Source organism: Balaenoptera physalus, assembly GCF_965194825.1.
Source record: "Balaenoptera physalus genome assembly, chromosome: X".
NCBI lineage: Eukaryota > Metazoa > Chordata > Mammalia > Artiodactyla > Balaenopteridae > Balaenoptera > Balaenoptera physalus.
The window spans coordinates 94,947,810-94,967,770 of record NC_138903.1 but is presented as its reverse complement, the minus strand read 5'-3'; the positions used below and the strand labels follow the sequence as shown (position 1 = coordinate 94,967,770).

Genomic DNA, 19,961 nt, shown 5'->3' with positions numbered 1-19,961 from the left:
GTGTTTAGTGGTTAATTTTTCCTTCCAATATTGGTGATAAACTTAAAAATATTTTCTTTAGGTAATAAGTGCCCTGAATTAGGAACTCTTTCATACTTGAAGTGTATGTGAGAAAAAAAAATACTGCTTTAAAATTACAATGTAAATTCAAATATTTACACTATTGTATTCTTATTTTCCTTTATAGATTATTGCTTTACATGGAGAAGTGCAAAAGGTGAAACTGTATCAGCAAAGGTAGAATCTTAGATTCCCTAGGTTGAAAGATTAAAGATCTGTTTCTTTGTCCAGTTGTTTTTCCTTGTTATAGTTTATTGACATTTATTTTGTCACTCCAAATTCCTTTCGTCAGCCCTTCTATTGACTTGTTTTTTTTTCAGGCTGGAACAAGAATTGGATTTTATCCTGTCACAGCAGAAAGAACTAGAAGATCTCTTGACCCTTTCAGAGGAGTCTGTAAAGGACCAGAGTGGGTCTGTTTATCTGCAGCATACAGATGAGGAGCGTGAGAAGACGTAAGCAACTGAATAAAGATTGAGGAATGGGGCAGGACTTAGCTACCAAAAAACGGAAAAAATAGTATTGAAAGGCAGGGAGTAAAAAAATTGGTAGAAAAGTGCAAGTTCTGGTAGTTGCCATTTATCACCTTATTTGACTATTTTCTGTTTATCTTTTCAGGATGCTTGAAAATGAAGTAATCATTCTGGCAATTTTGTTTTATAGCAGTTTGTACACTGTTATTAATCTGAAGCTTATACATGACCACTTATATAAAGTTTTTATATTTGTCAAATTTGTTCTTAAATCAGAAATACCAATTTTATATATGTGGTGTCATGATACTGTGGAATATTTATGATCTCCTATTTATACTGACTCTTTTAAACCTAATGTTCCTTCAGTTGCTTCAGTGATAAATCCATTTCCTATTTTAAAGGCAATTTGTTAATCTGGGGGGCAAACTGCATGGCTTTTAAACATCGAATGATTTCATCAATGTCTTGGGCTGGATATATTTTATTTGTGTGTGATTCAGTCTTTACCTTTGGTCAATATATTGCCAATGTTCCCACAGTAACTTTATCTCTTTGGAACTGAGATTTGTTAATCAGGCCAAATTATAAAATGCTGTTAGGAGAACTTGTATGAATGGCTACATAAACTAGATTGAGATTAAATCTGACTCATTTTATCAATGGCTTATTAGTGAGTCAAGACTGAGCTTATTTTTTAAAACCTTGCAAATTAGCTTTTTTGTAGGTGCATAAAATGTGGTAAGTACAGCTAATCTGCATGGGCCCTAGTTCTGTTTCTGCTTTTGTATTTCAGCCTTTGTGAATCTTTCTTTCCTTTGCATTGACTATTCTATGCATTCTATCATTTTTTTTTGGAAACATAGATGTACATTTTCAGCCATGAGATCCTAACTGTAGGTTGAAGAAATAATTGAAACATTAGGTTCTTTCCAATTGCTTTTAGGTAGTCAGATTTACATTGTGTTGGAATCTGCACTAGAATCTTCAACAATCTAGGCAACCAATTACCTATAAGTACTTTGGAACAAAAAAGCAGTAGATGGTTATCAATAAATCTAATTGAATTATTTAATATTTATAGAAGTTAAGATTGAAAAATCCTCTGGTCACTTTAATTCTTATAAACATATTCATTGACTAGGTTAAGAGAGTGTGTGTGTGTGTGTGTGTGTGTGTGTGTGTGTGTGTGCGCACAAATAGTTGGGGTGGAAATCTTGAGAATTTAGCCAACTAATCAATTTGTTGTGAACTTAGCAGATTTATCTGCCTTTGATTATTGTGAATCTCATTTCTTAAAATATCTTTTGTTGGATGATGGAGTATATTTGTATAAGGTTTTACTTTGAAAATTTATGTATTCAAAATTGTTGAAGACATCTCAGCATTCACTAACTATTGCTAAACACCAAATAACTTCTCACATATCTAAGTGACCTATGGGTTTATTCTGATACCTAAAAAGAGGGTAAATAGGTGACTTTAAAAATGACAAGATGGGTAAAAGCCTTCACCTATGGAGTATTTTTAGAATATGGTCATGAATGCTACATCCATTAAAATGAGAAGGTAGGGGAACTGGGGCAAATCCAGTTGACGGTATCATTCTTTGTATGTCAGTAACAGTGCATAGTGGAGAAAACATTTCTGGTTAATCCCTTTATTTTACCTACCTTTTCAGTTACAAGTTAGCAGAAGATGTAGATGCTAAGCTGAAACAAATGGCCCAAGATCTCAAGGACATTACTGAGTACCTGAATACATTTGGAAGTCCTGCTGACACTACTGACCCGGTGTGTTAACTGCTTTATCTATTTAGGCAACCAGAATTTAGTATGAAATTAGCATTCTGTGGTTTCTTTAGCTAGTTACCTTCTCCTGTCCACTGTAGTGCTCCTTACCTGCCTCCAGAGATATGGAGTTTTGGGTGTAGTTAGTGGGGCAGGAAATATTTAGGAGCAGAAAAGGTTGTGAGTTTTTTGTGGTTATTCCCAGGAGGGTAAAAAAAATTACTGTTCTCCCAAAATTTTCAGGGTTTTTTCTTTGTTCTTCCTATAAGTATGTCCTTGTTCTTATTTTTCTGTTCACTTACTCATTAGCTAATTTATTCTTCCTTTTACATATTAATCTATATATTCACATAACTGTAAGTGTGTGTATATATATACATATATATGTATGTATATACATGTTTGAGTCTGTTACGTATATCCAGGCAATCCTTAACTTATAATTAGGATATATCTCAAAAGTTTGATAAGTCAACTACGAGACTTAAAAATATATTTTTCCATAGATATTTGTTAAGTATGCTTATTAGGTTTCCACCTGCCTTGTGGAATCCTAGTTAACTCATAATGTAACTTTATTGTAACATGAGAAAATACAGCCGAGGCTCCAATTAGAGAGTTGAGATTTTTGAGTTAATTTGGAGGTAAGGAAGGACTGGTTTATTTTCCTTTTTCTATACTCTAATTAAAGAGCTTATTTCCTCAACCTTTCCCTATTGTCTTAGCTGCTAAATGGAGTCCTCCTTTTCCCCTCTCCCACCCCATGGCAGTGACGGTAAGAGGAATCTCCCATTGTGGGAGCTTCCATTGTACTTTCTATCAGTTGATTATAATTAGGAGTGGAGCCAGGAGCTGGATAGGCCAGGATGAATGACCTATCTGTAAGTAGTAATTATTCTTTAGTGAGCTCTTTGTCAATTATACATAGACAGTTCTTTATCTATGTACATATTACTAGCTTTTTTAATTAGAAAGAGAGCATGGTATAGTTGAGCAAGCACTAGAATTTTATTCAAGTCACTTAATCTCCTTGGGTCTTGGCTCCTTTTGCAGAATGTCAAGAGTGGACTAAATGATCTTGAAGTCTCCTCCAGCTATAAAAATTATGCCATTCCCTACTTTGGGTGAATCTAAAATTGAATAATTACAAATATAAATTAGTCTGGGATTATACATGCTACCATCTTCCTGTGTTCACGCAGATGCAGGAGTTGACAATATAGGTTTTCTTTTTAGTGAAAGATTAGATCACCATTGCGATTCTAAAATTCAAAATTGTTTTGTTGTCATAGAACTTTGATGCATAGATAAATACATGCAGACTTAGACATGAAGCAGAGCTGATGTCTAATCTCTCTGTGTTGAATTAATATAAAATGAGTGTTCTGAACAGAGCAAGTAAAAGGAGACTGTAATCCCATCCTTATCCTTTTTCTCTGCTTAGCCTTGGATTGTTTTATTTTATTTTAGTAGTGGGGATTAAATGATTTGAGTCTTTTGTTTTTGTTTTTACTGGCAAGGGTGACTGAGATGTTTAAGATGAGTGAATTAAAGGATAATTGCTTCTTGATAGCAGGACAAAAGAAGCAAGAGATCAGCGACAATTCATCTCTCTTCTCAGATAGCATAAATCATTGGACAGGAAGCAGAGAAAACATTTGTTGAACAATAATATTCTTGTAGATAATTAAGTGTAACCAGATCAACAGAGCTTTGTTATTGTGGGCCATACACCAGGGTAGAAAAATAGCAAGTATGTTCAACAGTATTCACAATGATGAGACTTACCTGTTTACTTTCACCATTTTTGAGGGGAGATAGGAAAGACCACCTAATTTCTAAAATTTTTATTAAGCAGGTTCATATTATGGTATATGATATCAGCCACATATTTTTATAAAAATTCATTGTTCCTACTACAAATTATATTTCTGTTTGTTATATTAAGATACACTAAATTTGCTGTTTTTATTACATACTGTTTAAGTGTGGTAACATTTTCATTTCTTCTTGTTTTCAGTATTATTCTGGACTTTGCCAGAATATTTGTCAAAAGCGTTCTAACATTTTTAAAAGGTTTAGTACTTTTGTTACAAAGTTAATGCATATGTTTATTCCATGTATTAAGCTTGGGAAATATGGAAATCTGTAAAGAAAAGTAAAACACCTGTGTTACCAGTACTATGCTAATATATTAGTGTATTTCTTCCAAGTATTTTTGCTATGCTGGTAAAAATACTTATTTTCTTTTAAATAGCTTCAGAAACATACCTGTATAAAGTTTTGGATTCTGTCTTCATTTAATATTCTTTCATAGAATTCTCCCAAAATTTTAACCATTCTTTGAAAATATGGTTTTAATGACTATAATATTTCATTAGAGGTGACTTTACCATAATATATTTAATCATTTTTTATTGATGGAGCTATTGTTTCAAATTTTTACCATTGTGAAATTAACCTGTAATGACCAGTTGTATGTTTAGGTTTCATTATTTCCTCTGGATAGATTTCTAGAAGTAGAATATACTGAGTTAAAAGGTACAAATGTTTTAAGACTTTGGTATATATTGCAAAAATTTACATTTTGAAGGGCTGGGTCAATTTATATTACCATAGGCTGTGTATGAATGTACCTATTTCCCCCACACACTTGACAACTGAGTATTACCATTTATTAAAAATTGCTGTTTGGAAATCTTGCCACTTGTGACAACATGGATGGACCTTGAGGGCATTATGCAAAGTAAAATAAGTCAGATAGAGAAAGACAAATACCATATGATCTCACTTATATATGGAATTTGAGAACAAAAACTAAAACTAAACCAAGCTCATAGATACACAGAACAGATTGGTGGTTGCCAGCGGCTGGAGGTAGGTGGTGGGCAAAATGGCTGAAGGGGGTCAAAAAGTACAAACTTCTAGTTATAAAATAAATAAGTCATGGTGGCTATAGTTAATAATAATACTGTATTATATATTTGAAAATTGATAAAAGAATAGATTGGAAAAGTCCTCATCACAAAAAAAAATTTTTTTTTGTAACTGTATGGTGGATGTTAACTAGACTTAATGTAGTGATCATTTCACAATATATACCAATATCAAACCATTACTGTATATACCTGAAACGAATACAATGTTACATATGTCAGTTATACCTCAATAAAAAAGTTGATTTTGTTGACAGAAGGTAATATTTTAAAAAATATTATATGAATTTCTTGTCCTGTCAAATGTCTCTTAATGTTCTTTACTTATTTTTGTACTATAGAAGTCAGTTTTTTATTCAACTGTAGGAATTGAATTCTTGACAGTTACAAAATAGATTGAACTAATATATAGATGTAATGAACATTACAAATATAAAATATCAAAAAAACCATGCAATTAATATTTAGCACATTCTCAGTCAATTTCTTACCAGAAGAAATGAAAATAACTTCCTAATTTCAATTTTTTATGTTTATTTTTTATTTACCATATCAGAATAATCATAATCTAAAAATCTTGTGTGTGTTTTTAGCTCCAGCAGATCTGCAAAATTCTGAATGCTCATATGGACTTTCTACAATGGATTAATCAGACTTCAGGTGGGAGTTTATTTGTACCCCAAGTTACCTGTAAGTAGAAAATGTGATACAAGTCAGGTTTTGTGCACCATGACCACACTCAAATAAGAGCTCAGTTGTAGGGGTATTATTTAACACATGGTATGTCTATATTAATTCTGAAGAACTGTAATTGCTGTTTTTTTTAATTTATTTTATTTTATTTATTTTATTTATGGCTGTGTTGGGTCTTCGCTTCTCTGCGAGGGCTTTCTCTAATTGCGGCAAGTGGGGGCCACTCTTCATCGCGGTGCGCGGGCCTCTCACTATCGCGGCCTCTCTTGTTGCGGGGCACAGGCTCCAGACGCACAGGCTCAGTAATTGTGGCTCACGGGCCTAGTTGCTCCGCGGCATGTGGGATCTTCCCAGACCAGGGCTCGAACCTGTGTCCCCTGCATTGGCAGGCAGACTCTCAACCGCTGCGCCACCAGGGAAGTCCCGGTAATTGCTTATTTTTATAAAATGAAACACAGGAAGGATAAACTAGAAACTGATGAAAATAGGGATGTTTAGGAATGAGGTGGAGGAGTTAGGGATAGAAACAGTACTTCTGTGAGTATACCTTTTTATATAATTTTGACTTCTGGACCATATAAAAGTTTAAATACTCAAAAATTTAAATTAAGCCAAAAAATAATGGAAAGAAAGACAAATGCTAAAATTGAATACAAAATGAAAACAAATAAACCTGTGTAACTAATCTATAACATAAACATGCAGCTCAGATAACTTTTGTACATAGTGTTCTTGATGATGCATCCTTGCTAGGATGTAATCTTAATGATAAAAAGAACTGCAAAGAAATCTTAAGCTATCTTAATAAGTTTATCGTTAGTTTCAGAATTATACTATGTATTATATATGCATGTGGTATAATAATATTACTACCATTATATATATTATAGTAGAAAGCAAATGCACGAGTATATTGATAATAGAAACCGAGATTTTCATTGAAAGATAAAAGAGATATATTTTTCTTCCTTTCATATTTTTATTATAAATTTGAATTGCAAACATCAGTATGAATTCCTATTTCCTCTTTCTGTACATGGAAGGGGCCAAGAAGCAATGACACACCCTGATAGCAGTGAGCACATCTAACACCTAGATCTTGGTTTCTAAATACCATTACGATTAAAAGGAACCTTGGAGAAATATCTGATCTCAGGTCTCAGGCAGGGAAAGTACAGGGTGAGTTTGGCACTTTTCACGCCAGAAAACAAAGATTGTTCAACGACTTATGAGATTATATCAGGATACAAGATTGTGCTTTAGTGGGCTTCTACTGGCCAAATCAGGTTTCAACAACAAAAAGAATAATGACAGTGATGGATTATAACACATTGAGGGAGAAAAAACTCATGAGTCCACAGTGATACTTCAAAAAAAAAAAAAAAGAGAGAGAGAGAGAGAAATGGAAGGTACAGGGAAAAGTTTTTATAGAAGCATGGCAGCTAATAATTATAGAAAGAATGATAGGATTAGAGAACCACTATTAAAAACACTTTCAACAGAATACATTTATTAAGCTTTCCCTGATCTTGAGTACTCGGCCTCATTTATAAAATGTTTCAACTGTCAGTCATTTCTTGGCAGAAAAAATATACTAGCAGGAAATGAACCAAATATAAATTGCAAATTACTGAATTATTTTTAAAATTTTATTTAGGTATAATTTATATACCTCATTTTAATTTAATTTATATACACTCATTTTAATTGTACAATTTAATGAGAAAGCCGCCATGTTGTGGCCCCAGCTCAATGATTGAATGATTCAGGCAAGGGTCATCAAGGGATGTTAAAACCATTGAATTTAAGATTGTTGGGGAACAGGATATTTGCATAGTCTCAAAAATATTACTCTACACATTACTTAAAAATTACAAAGGAGCAAATGTACCTTTGCAACAGTGCTGACAAGTACCACTTCAATCAAGTGATCAAATTTAATATCACCAATAGTGGGATAATGACATTGTTTGCCTCTTTTTTTTTTAATTTTTATTTATTTATTTATTTATTTATTCTTGGCTGTGCTGGGTCTTCATTTCCGTGCAACGGCTTTCTCCAGTTGCAGCAAGCGGGGGCCACTCTTCATCGCGGTGAGCGGGCCTCTTACTATCATGGCCTCTCCTGTTGCGGAGCACAGGCTCCAGACGCGCAGGCTCAGTAGTTGTGGCTCACGGGCCCAGTTGCTCCGTGGCATGTGGGATCTTCCCAGACCAGGGCTCAAACCCGTGTCCCCTGCATTGGCAGGCAGACTCTCAACCACTGCGCCACCAGGGAAGCCCTTGTTTGCCTCTTGATCTGACATGAGAAGTGCACAATATCCCATATGTAGTATTCTTTTTAAAAATGTTTAACCTGAGTCTAATATTAAGAAAATAATCAGACATTCTATGTGTGAGACATTCTGGAAGATAATGTAATGTTCTTACCAAAAATGTTTAACTGAATCAAGTCACAAGAAAATAATCAGTCTATGCGTGAGACATTCTGAAAGATAATTGGCTTGGACTCTTGAAAAATCAGTCATGGAAAACCAAAAAATTCAAAACAAAAAATTAAGGGGATTTTGTAGATTAAAAGAAATATAACAATCAAGTCTACCATGTTAACTTTGATTAGATACTGGATTAAAGCCAAGAAGACATTATTTAGAACAATTGGGGAAATTGAATTTGGACTACACATTAAATATTAATGAATTTTTTATCTTCTTATATGTCTTACTGTGGTTATGTAGGAAAATATTTTTATTCTTAGAAGCTGCATGCTACGTTATTTAGAGAAGTGTCATATCTCTAGTTCTGTTTCAAGTGGTTCAACCAAAATCATTTGTGAAGAGAAAAAGATGGAGCGATTTGTGGCAAAATGGTAACAGTGGGTTAATCCAGGAAAAGGGTATATAAGTTTGTGACTTTTACTATTCTCTCAACTTTTTAATAGATTTAAAATAAAAATTGGTGGGAAGTGATTTTTATAGACTTTTGCCTAAATATGGACTATATTGAGACCTCAGTAATTGAGACAAATGGGGGCTAGTTAGCCAATCAGAGTTACTACTTTTAAAGATGTAGTATGAAAATAATACAAATCTTGTTTGGCTTTATAGATTCCTCATTCTCTACATTAATAGAGGTCATCAACCACGAACTTCTTCTGCTTCTTTCCCTTCCAAACATACCTATATCATCATCATCCATCTTTACTTCTTTCTTTCCTGTGTTCTATTCCTTTCTAAACTGTGTTTTGAATCATCAGAGGGAGATTAAGTTCTATATTGCTTTAGTATTAATTACCTGAGGGGGAGAGGTTTCTGAGTCAGACAGATATGGATTCAAGTCAAGGTATTACTACTTAATAGTTGTGTGACCTTAATTGTTACTTAATCTCTCTGAGTCTGTATCCTTATTTTAAAAATGAGGGCTAATATTTACCTTTTAGGGCTTTCGTAAGGATTAAAGGAATCAAAATTGAACTTTCCTTGAGCAGTGCCTGGCCCATGGTTGGTGGTCAGTAAATGACAGCAGCAGAACTGGTTGTCAGAGTTTACTGTATATAGGAGGGGCAGGGTGGGGAGAAGGACAAGAAGGGTCATATGGTTCAAAAGGTACCTATTAAATAAGTCTAGAGAAAGCAGTTCCGCATAGATTATCATTGAAAACCACTTACCTAGAGAAGTTGTTAAGAACAGCTGAGATGTGGGAGAATGTCAGTGGCTAGAAAACACTGAGGAATGAGATCATACAAAGTTTGACTCAGTTGTATTCCTCTCTGTTGCATATTTTCCTACAATGAGCAATGCTTCTTCGATAGAGTTGGGGGGATGTCAAAATGTAATTAGGTAAAGAAAGATTATAGTGATTTTTTTTTCTCTTGGCTGAGATCCTCTTTGTCATAAATGAAATCTCAAGGCTCTCAGCCAGTTTTTTCCTACTAATAAAATTAAGGTTGTTAGTGCTACAAAGAACTTACTTTATTATGTAAATGAAGAAACTGTGGTTCAGAGAGGTTAAATGACTTCCCTAAGAACACACAGTTAATTAGTGGCAGAGCTAGGACCAGAATCTAAATTTCCTAATTATCAGAACAGTATTCTTTCTGCTGGTATGCTCTTAAAACAATTCTAATGTAGGCATCACTGGATATAAGAACAAATCTTAATCATTTACCTAACAATAGAGGACATGGGTTTTCAAAGTATGATAATGGTAGTACTTGAGTAGGATGTAAGTTCTAGGTGTCTGGGTAAAGTTTCAGTCAACACAGGGTAAAAAAGGTAAGACAATGGAGAGTAATGATTACTTGGAGTTACTTTTCTGCTAAAATTTGAGTTGAGCTGGAGGGGCATGAGAGCTCATACAGGTTCCCAAATGAGACAGGGAAGCCACGATAATGGAAAAAAGCCTGGTGATTCTTGATACTGTGGGCTCCTTTTTTGCTGTTCCCACAAGGAACCTTTCCTTTTCATATCAGGAAAAGACATGATCAAGGAATGGAGAGTGGCAGGATTTAACTATGCTAAGAGAAGGGTTTTTTTGTTGTTGGTTTCTTTTACTTTTTAATAATTAAGGGGTCATGTCTGCTGAAATGGTCTGTGGACTGAGAAGTTTTAAGGTTAAACTTCTCAATGAGTATCTTTATTCACATCCAAAAAATAGTTATAAAAAAACTAATACATGTGTTATTTTAACAATAGAAATAATGTAATTTTTTTAATTAAAGAGAAATCTCTAACAGTAAGGTTTGTTTTAAATAAAAATGATTTTAGAGCTCTACCCACCACCAGAGCCTTCCATCAAGTCTCTTAGATAGCCTCAACCACCAGAGGGCAGACAGCAGAAGCAAGAAAAACTATAATCCTGCAGCCTGTGCAACAAAAACCACATTCACAGAAAGATAGACAAGATGAAAAAGCAGAAGGCTATATACCAGATGAAGGAACAAGATAAAACCCCAGAAAAACAACTAAATGAAGTGGAGATAGGCAACCTTCCAGAAAAAGAATTCAGAAAAACGATAGTGAAGATGATCCAGGACCTCGGAATAAGAATGGAGGCAAAGATTGAGAAGATGCAAGAAATGTTTAACAAAGACCTAGAAGAATTAAAGAACAAACAAACAGAGATGACCAATACAATAACTGAAATGAAAATTACACTAGAAGGAATCAATAGCAGAATAACTGAGGCAGAAGAACGGATAAGTGACCTGGAAGACAGAATGGTGGAATTCACTGCTGTGGAACAGGCTAAAGAAAAAAGAATGAAAAGAAAAGAAGACAGCCTAAGAGACCTCTGGGACAACATTAAACGCAACAACATTCACATTATAGGGGTCCCAGAAGGAGAAGAGAGAGAGAAAGGAGCAGAGAAAATATTTCAAGAGATTATAGTCGAAAACTTCCCTAACATGGGAAAGGAAATAGCCACCCAAGTCCAGGAAGCGCAGCGAGTCCCATACAGGATAAAGCCAAGGAGAAACACGCCGAGACACATAGTAATCAAATTGGCAAAAATTAAAGACAAAGAAAAATTATTGAAAGCAGCAAGGAAAAAACAACAAATAACATACAAGGGAACTCCCATAAGGTTAACAGCTGATTTCTCAGCAGAAACTCTACAAGCCAGAAGGGAGTGGCATGATATACTTAAAGTGATGAAAGGGAAGAACCTACAACCAAGATTACTCTACCTGGCAAGGATCTCATTCAGATTTGATGGAGAAATCAAAAGCTTTACAGACAAGCAAAAGCTAAGGGAATTCAGCACCACCCAACCAACTCTACAACAAATGCTAAAGGAACTTCTCTAAGTGAGACACACAAGAGAAGAAAAGGATCTACAAAAACAAACCCAAAACAAATAAGAAAATGGTCATAGGAACATACATATTGATAATTACCTTAAACGTGAATGGATTAAATGCTCCAACCAAAAGACACAGGCTTGCTGAATGGATACCAAAACAAGACCCATCTATATGCTGTCTACAAGAGACCCACTTCAGACCTAGGGACACATACAGACTGAAAGTGAGGGGATGGAAAAAGATATTCCATGCAAATGGAAATCAAAAGAAAGCTGGAGTAGCTATACTCATATCAGATAAAATAGACTTTAAAATAAAGAGTGTTACAAGAGACAAGGAAGGACACTACATAATGATCAAGGGATCAAACCAAGAAGAAGATATAACAATTATAAATATATATGCACCCAACATAGCCCCTCAATACATAAGGCAACTGCTAACAGCTCTAAAAGAGGAAATCGACAGTAACACAATAATAGTGGGGGACTTTAACACCTCACTTACACCAATGGACAGATCATCCAAAATGAAAATAAATAAGGAAACAGAAGCTTTAAATGACACAATAGACCAGATAGATTTAATTGATATTTATACGACATTCCATCCAAAAACAGCAGATTACACTTTCTTCTCAAGTGCGCACGGAACATTCTCCAGGATAGATCACATCTTGGGTCACAAATCAAGCCTCAGTAAATTTAAGAAAATTGAAATCATATCAAGCATCTTTTCTGACCACAACGCTATGAGATTAGAAATGAATTACAGGGAAAAAAACGTAAAAAACACAAACACATGGAGGCTAAACAATACGTTACTAAATAGACAAGAGATCACTGAAGAAATCAAAGAGGAAATCAAAAAATACCTAGAGACAAATGACAATGAAAACACGACGATCCAAAACCTATGGGATGCAGCAAAAGCAGTTCTAAGAGGGAAGTTTATAGCTATACAAGCCTACCTAAAGAAACAAGAAAAATCTCAAGTAAACAATCTAACCTTATACCTAAAGAAACTAGGGAAAGAAGAACACACAAAACCCAAAGTTAGCAGAAGGAAAGAAATGATAAAGATCAGAGCGGAAATAAATGAAATAGAAACAAAGAAAACAATAGCAAAGATCAATAAAACTAAAAGCTGGTTGTTTGAGAAGATAAACAAAATTGATAAGCCATTAGCCAGACTCATCAAGAAAAAGAGGGATCAATAAAATCAATAAAATCAGAAATGAAAAAGGAGAAGTTACAACAGACACCGCAGAAATACAAAGCATCCTAAGAGACTACTACAAGCAACTTTATGCCAATAAAATGGACAACCTGGAAGAAATGGACAAATTCTTAGAAAGGTATAACCTTCCAAGACTGAACCAGGAAGAAAGAGAAAATATGAACAGACCAATCACAAGTAATGAAATTGAAACTGTGATTAAAAGTCTTCCAACAAACAAAAGTCCAGGTCCAGATGGATTCACAGGTGAATTCTATCAAACATTTAGAGAAGAGCTAACACCCATCCTTCTCAAACTCTTCCAAAAAATTGCAGAGGAAGGAACACTCCCTAACTCATTCTATGAGGCCACCATCACCCTGATAGCAAAACCAGGCAAAGATAGTACAAAAAAAAATTACAGACCAATATCACTGATGAATATAGATGCAAAAATCCTCAACAAAATACTAGCAAACAGAATCCAACAACACATTAAACGTATCATACACCACGATCAAGTGGGATTTATCCCAGGGATGCAAGGATTCTTCAATATACGCAAATCAATCAATGTGATACACCATATTAACAAATTGAAGAATAAAAGCCATATGATCATCTCAATAGATGCAGAAAAAGCTTTTGACAAAATTCAACACCCATTTATTATAAAAACTCTCCAGAAAGTGGGCATAGAGGGAACCTACCCCAACATAATAAAGGCCATATACAACAAACCCATAGCAAACATCATTCTCAATGGTGAAAAACTGGAAGCATTTCCTCTAAGATCAGGAACGAGACAAGGATGTCCACTCTCACCACTATTATTCAACATAGTTTTGGAAGTCCTAGCCACGGCAATAAGAAAAGAAAAAGAAATAAAAGGAATACAAATTGGAAAAGAAGAAGTAAAAGTGCCAGTGTTTGCAGATGACATGATACTATACATAGAGAATCCTAAAAATGCCACCAGAAAACCACTAGTGCTAATCAATGAATTTGGTAAAGTTGCAGGATACAAAATTAATGCACAGAAATCTCTTGCATTCCTATACACTAATGATGAAAAATCTGAAAGAGAAATTAAGGAAACACTCCCATTTACCATTGCAACAAAAGGATAAAATACCTAGGAATAAACCTACCTAGGGAAACAAAAGACCTGTATGCAGAAAACTATAAGACACTGATGAAAGAAAGATGATACCAACAGATGGAGAGATATACCATGTTCTTGGATTGGAAGAATCAATATTGTGAAAATGACTATACTACCCAAAGGAATCTACAGATTCAATGCAATCTCTATCAAATTACCAGTGGAATTTTTTACGGAACTAGAACAAATCATCTTAAAATTTGTATGGAGACACAAAAGACCCAGAATAGCCAAAGCAGTCTTGAGGGAAAAAAACGGAGCTGGAGGAATCAGGCTCCCTGACTTCAGACTATACTACAAAGCTACAGTAATCAAGACAATATGGTACTGGCACAAAAACAGAAACATAGATCAGTGGAACAAGATAGAAAGCCCAGAGATAAACCCACGCACCTATGGTCAGCTAATCTATGACAAAGGAGGCAAAGATATACAATGGAGAAAAGACAGTCTCTTCAATAAGTGGTGCTGGGAAAACTGGACAGCTACATGTAAAAGAATGAAATTAGAACACTCCCTAACACCATACACAAAAATAAACTCAAAATGGATTCGAGAGCTAAATGTAAGACCGGACACTATAAAACTCATAGAGGAAAACATAGGAAGAACACTCTTTGACATAAATCACAGCAAGATCTTTTTTGATCCACCTCCTAGAGTAATGGAAATAAAAACAAAAATAAACAAATGGGACCTAATGAAACTTCAAAGCTTTTGCACAGCAAAGGAAACCATAAACAAGACGAAAAGACAACCCTCAGAATGGGAGAAAATATTTGCAAATGAATTAACGGACAAAGGATTAATCTCCAAAATATATAAACAGCTCACTCAGCTCAATATTAAAGAAACAAACAACCCAATCCAAAAATGGGCAGAAGACCTAAATAGACATTTCTCCAAAGAAGACATACAGACGGCCATGAAGCACATGAAAAGATGCTCAACATCACTAATTATTAGAGAAATGCAAATCAAAACTACAATGAGGTATCACCTCACACCAGTTAGAATGGGCATCATCAGAAAATCTACAAACAACAAATGCTGGAGAGGGTGTGGAGAAAAGGGAACCCTCTTGCACTGTTGGTGGGAATGTAAATTGATTCAGCCACTATGGAGAACAGTATGGAGGTTCCTTAAAAAACTAAAAATAGATTTACCGTATGATCCAGTAATCCCACTACTGGGCGTATACCCAGAGAAAACCATAATTCAGAAAAACACATGCACCCCAATGTTCATTGCAGCACTATTTACAATAGCCAGGTCATGGAAGCAACCTAAATGCCCAGCGAAAGATCAATGGATAAAGAAGTTGTGGTGCATATATACAGTGGAATATTACTCAGCCATAGAAAGGAACGAAATTGAGTCATTTGTTGAGACGTGGATGGATCTAGAGACTGTCATACAGAGTGAAGTAAGTCAGAAAGAGAAAAAGAAATATCGTATACTAACGCATGTATGTGGAACCTAGAATAATGGTACAGATGAACCGGTTTGCAGGGCAGAAGTTGAGACACAGATGTAGAGAACAAGCGTATGGACACCAAGGGGGGAAAACCGCGGTGGGGTGGGGATGGTGGTGTGCTGAATTGGGCGATTGGGATTGACATGTATACACTGATGTGTGTAAAATTGATGACTAATAAGAACCTGCAGTATAAAAAAACAAACAAACAAAACAACTAATACTAAACTTTCATTGGGTTATTTGTATGGAAATATATTAATATAAATGTTTCAGACATTAAAAAAAATGATTTTAATGCCAAAATCTCTATCTTGGAAGGTTTCTGGGAAATATTTTTATGATTTGGTATCTTTAATGACAGTACAAATTTTTTTCTGCTATAAAACATAACTGTTATGCTATGTACTTAACTTAAAAATCAGCTTATCTTTAAAAGTGATTTGAAAATCATACACTATGGTTTATATATGTTAAAATATTACACTGTCCAATCAACTTTTCAATATCTATGAGTAAACAGAGAACCAGGCCCCTTTCTTCCTCTAACCTATGTAGAACTGACTGATGGAACCAAACTAGGAAGAGATAAGTTTAAGAGTATTGAATTAAGGGAGTGTCTGAACATGTACTGCTATTGACCAGTTTTTAAATTTGATATTTATCCATTTTTTAACATTTTCTATGCCTCTTTTCCTCATGATTAATATAGCTGAGTTAATAGTAACTATAGTCAAATACTAGTTCCCTCTCTTGTCTTTCTCTTTATACAAATTTACGGCATTATTTTGAGGTTGGCTTGATGGCAACACTGCAGTCACACATCTGTCTTCTCAGTTGGCAGTCATTGAAATTGCAGCAACTCCAGCTCTGCTGGGACCACTTATGACAGAGTTGGCAGTCAATCTGAGCCAATTTGTTATTCATTTTAAATATATGGAGCTACTTCTTTTAGAGGAGGGAGGTAGGACTGAAGGGTAGGCGTTTTTTGTTTCTTCATATACCAAACTTTGTCATGTCTGTTAATATTTATCAAACACTATAATAAAGGGATGGGCAGTGGAATATCTTATGCAAGTCATTATTTGAAAGTTCCTTGAGTATTTTCATGGCATTTGTTTCTTTCATGCAGTGTCCCAAAGCTTCATGACTAAAATTTATTTCATCCATAATCATTGCAGTCTCCTATGGGTTAGAACCCCATGATTATTTAATAGCTACTCACAACATTTAGACTGCTATTTATGGCAGAAGGAGAAGAATCTTCAGAGTCACTAAAAATGCCATAAGGAATTTTGTGATATTTCTACAATATAATTCTATTAGCAGTGGTCTGTGAACATCTTATTTATTTTTGGCATAAAACATACTTAGTCGTCTAGCGTGACTCTACTAACTTGCATAAAACGCCTTCAGGATCATTTTAGAGAAGCAGCTTTTTGTGATATGTCATAATCATACTTCATTTTTACCCAATGTTAATATTTATCGTTTGAGGGATTCTTTTAAATTAGATTTTTCAGGGCTGGGCATGTTGTTATCTTTTTTAAAAAAATTGAGTTATATTTGACATATAGCATTATATTAGTTTCAGGTGCACAGCATGATTCAATATTTGTATATATTGCCAAACTATCACCACAATAAGCCTAGTCAACATCCATCACCTTACACAGATAGAAAAAAAAAATTGTTTTTCTTGCAGTGAGAACTTTTAAGATCTACTCTCTTAGCAACTTTCAAATATGCAATACAGTATTATTAACTATAGTTACCATGCTGTATTTTTTAAGAAGCTTTGGTCCAGATAAGAAATGCTTAAAAATTTTTTTTTTATTAATTACTTTTAGCCCTCTCATATCTGAAGAGTATTTAATGCTGAGATGCCAAAAGATGCCTTTGGATTCCAATCAAAGTGTCTTCTTCCTAGTTCATCTTCTAGAATAGAATCTGATTTACTGATTGAGCTGGTTTCTTTTACCTCTTCTTTTTCTGAAATTCTTTGGGAAATCTTGGTGACATTGGTTGATCGATGAGGTCATCTCTTATGTTCTGGAGTATAATGTTCCACTTTAGATACCTGAGAGGCAAATGCTCTTGATCTGTCAGAGATGTGGCAACAACACAAAGACTCACTTTAAAGGTCTGTTAAGCTCAACAGAGACAGGTACTTACTTGCTTCTTCCCATTGCAGTTAACTGAAAGGTATTTTATTTCTTTCCATTGTTTAATGAGCTACCTGCTCATCTCTGCTCCTCTTTACAGACAAAATAGATTTATTGTCACACCATTGTTCCTTAATTCTAAAGAATTTCTTGTAGGTTAGATTAGGATACTGAGATTAAAAATGATCAAGACTTCAGCTTCTGTTAGGAAAGAGTGCGTGATGGTTAACATTCTCAGAGCTCCTCTTACCAAACTTCCTTTCTACATGTAAATCCAGATTTGAAATCCACTCAATACATCTGCAAAATTAGATTTCTCACTAATCCTCCTTATGTACATTTTGTGCCCAAGTGAATTTCCTCAAACTGGAGAGTCTCCCCAGATGAATTATATGTAACATGATTTAAATCACTCCCAAATAGCAGAATTTATATTGTTTGTGAGATATACAGATTTTTCTCCAAAGCAATTTTCTTCCTGTTAGTGACTAAAAACTATAAATATACTGAAACCTTGCTATAACGCAGTTTAGGGGCCCACGCTCTATGGCTACCTCATAGATAAAGTGGCCTGATAGTATTTCACCAATGAAATCTCCCCAGTTGGGATTCAGATAGGCCTGTCTTATTTTGAGCACTTCAGTGTTTGAAGGGACAACAAACAGTGTTATGCTGTGGTGCCAGATAGTACTTTTTATTTAAAATTTTCCCAGCATTTGACAAACAGATGCACTGTAACAGAAAAAGCGCCCTTAGATGGGCGTCTAAAGATATGAGTCCTAGTGTCAATTTTCATTAGTTTTGGCCTTTGGGAAGCCACTGAACCTTCTTGAGTTTTTAGTTATTCTCTTCATCCTAGGATATTGTGGAAATCAAATAAGGTAATATGCATAGGCATTTTGAAAACTCAAGTGCTGTATAATGGAAAGTGTTATTTTAGATACAAGTCAAAACCAGAGAGTAGTGACTTTCAATACAAAGCACCTACTATGTGCCAAGTGCTGTGTTAATCAGCGTAGGAGGTGTAAACGTCAATGGCATGCACCTCTGCCTCGAAAAGGTTCAAAGTGCATGTGTAGGGAGCAGTAAAGAAAGAGAAACCTATCTTTAGTTGATTCCCTAGAAGAGCTAGGATTTGAAATGAGACTTGAATAGTAAGTAACATTTCAACAGGATGACTGTCTGAGGACGACTTCAAATGCAATAATTCTACTATCTTGTCCCCCTCCTGCCCCTGCCTCCAAGAACTCACGATACCTTCACCATCTTTTATTTTTATTCCTTTCCTTTAAATGTATTTCTTATTAATTTTGTGTGAAGGGTAGTGCTATATACAAGCAGAGTGTCTTGTCATCACCAACTTTTTTTTTTAACATCTTTATTGGAGTAAAATTGCTTTACAATGTTGTGTTAGTTTCTGCTGTATAACAAAGTGAATCAGCTATATGTATACATATATCACCATATCTCCTCCCTCTTGCATCTCCCTCCGACCCTCCCTATCCTACCCCTCTAGGTGGTCACAAAGCACCAAGCTGATCTCCCTGTGCTATGCGGCTGCTTCCCACTAGCTACCTATTTTACATTTGGCAGTGTATATATGTCCATGCCACTCTCTCACTTCGTCCCAGCTTACCCTTTCCCCTCCCCATGTTCTCAAGTCCATTCTCTACGTCTGCATCTTTATTCCTGTCCTGCCCCTAAGTTCATCAGAACCATTTTTTTTTTAGATTCCATATATATGTGTTAGGATATGGTATTTGTTTTTCTCTTTCTGACTTACTTCACTCTGTATGACAGACTCTAGGTCCATCCACCTCACTACAAATAACTCAATTTCATTTCTTTTTATGGCTGAGTAATATTCCATTGCATATATGTGCCACATGTTCTTTATCCATTCATCTGTCGATGGACACTTAGGTTGCTTCCATGTCCTGGCTATTGTAAATAGTGCTGCAGTGAACATTGGGGTGCATGACTCTTTTTAAATTATGGTTTTCTCAAGGTATATGCCCAGTAGTGGGATTGCTGGGTCATATGGTAGTTCTATTTTTAGTTTTTTAAGGAACCTCTATACTGTTCTCCATAGTGGCTGTATCAATTTACATTCCCACGAACAGTGCAAGAGGGTTCCCTTTTCTTCACACCCTCTCCAGCATTTATTGTTTGTAGATTT

At 35.0% G+C, this 19,961-nt stretch overlaps 1 protein-coding gene across 3 annotated transcripts in view; it reads left to right on the top strand.

Moving 5' to 3' along the window:
• NUP62CL (nucleoporin 62 C-terminal like) overlaps positions 1–19,961 on the top strand; it is a 77,982-nt gene that overhangs the window by 45,580 nt on the left and 12,441 nt on the right. For all 3 annotated transcript variants that reach the window (XM_082447701.1, XM_082447703.1, XM_082447702.1), the window contains exons 6-9: positions 188–237; positions 381–515; positions 2,215–2,326; positions 5,853–5,919. In XM_082447701.1, coding sequence (XP_082303827.1) covers positions 188–237; positions 381–515; positions 2,215–2,326; positions 5,853–5,919 — 364 coding nt within the window. The remainder of the gene's footprint in view (positions 1–187; positions 238–380; positions 516–2,214; positions 2,327–5,852; positions 5,920–19,961) is intronic.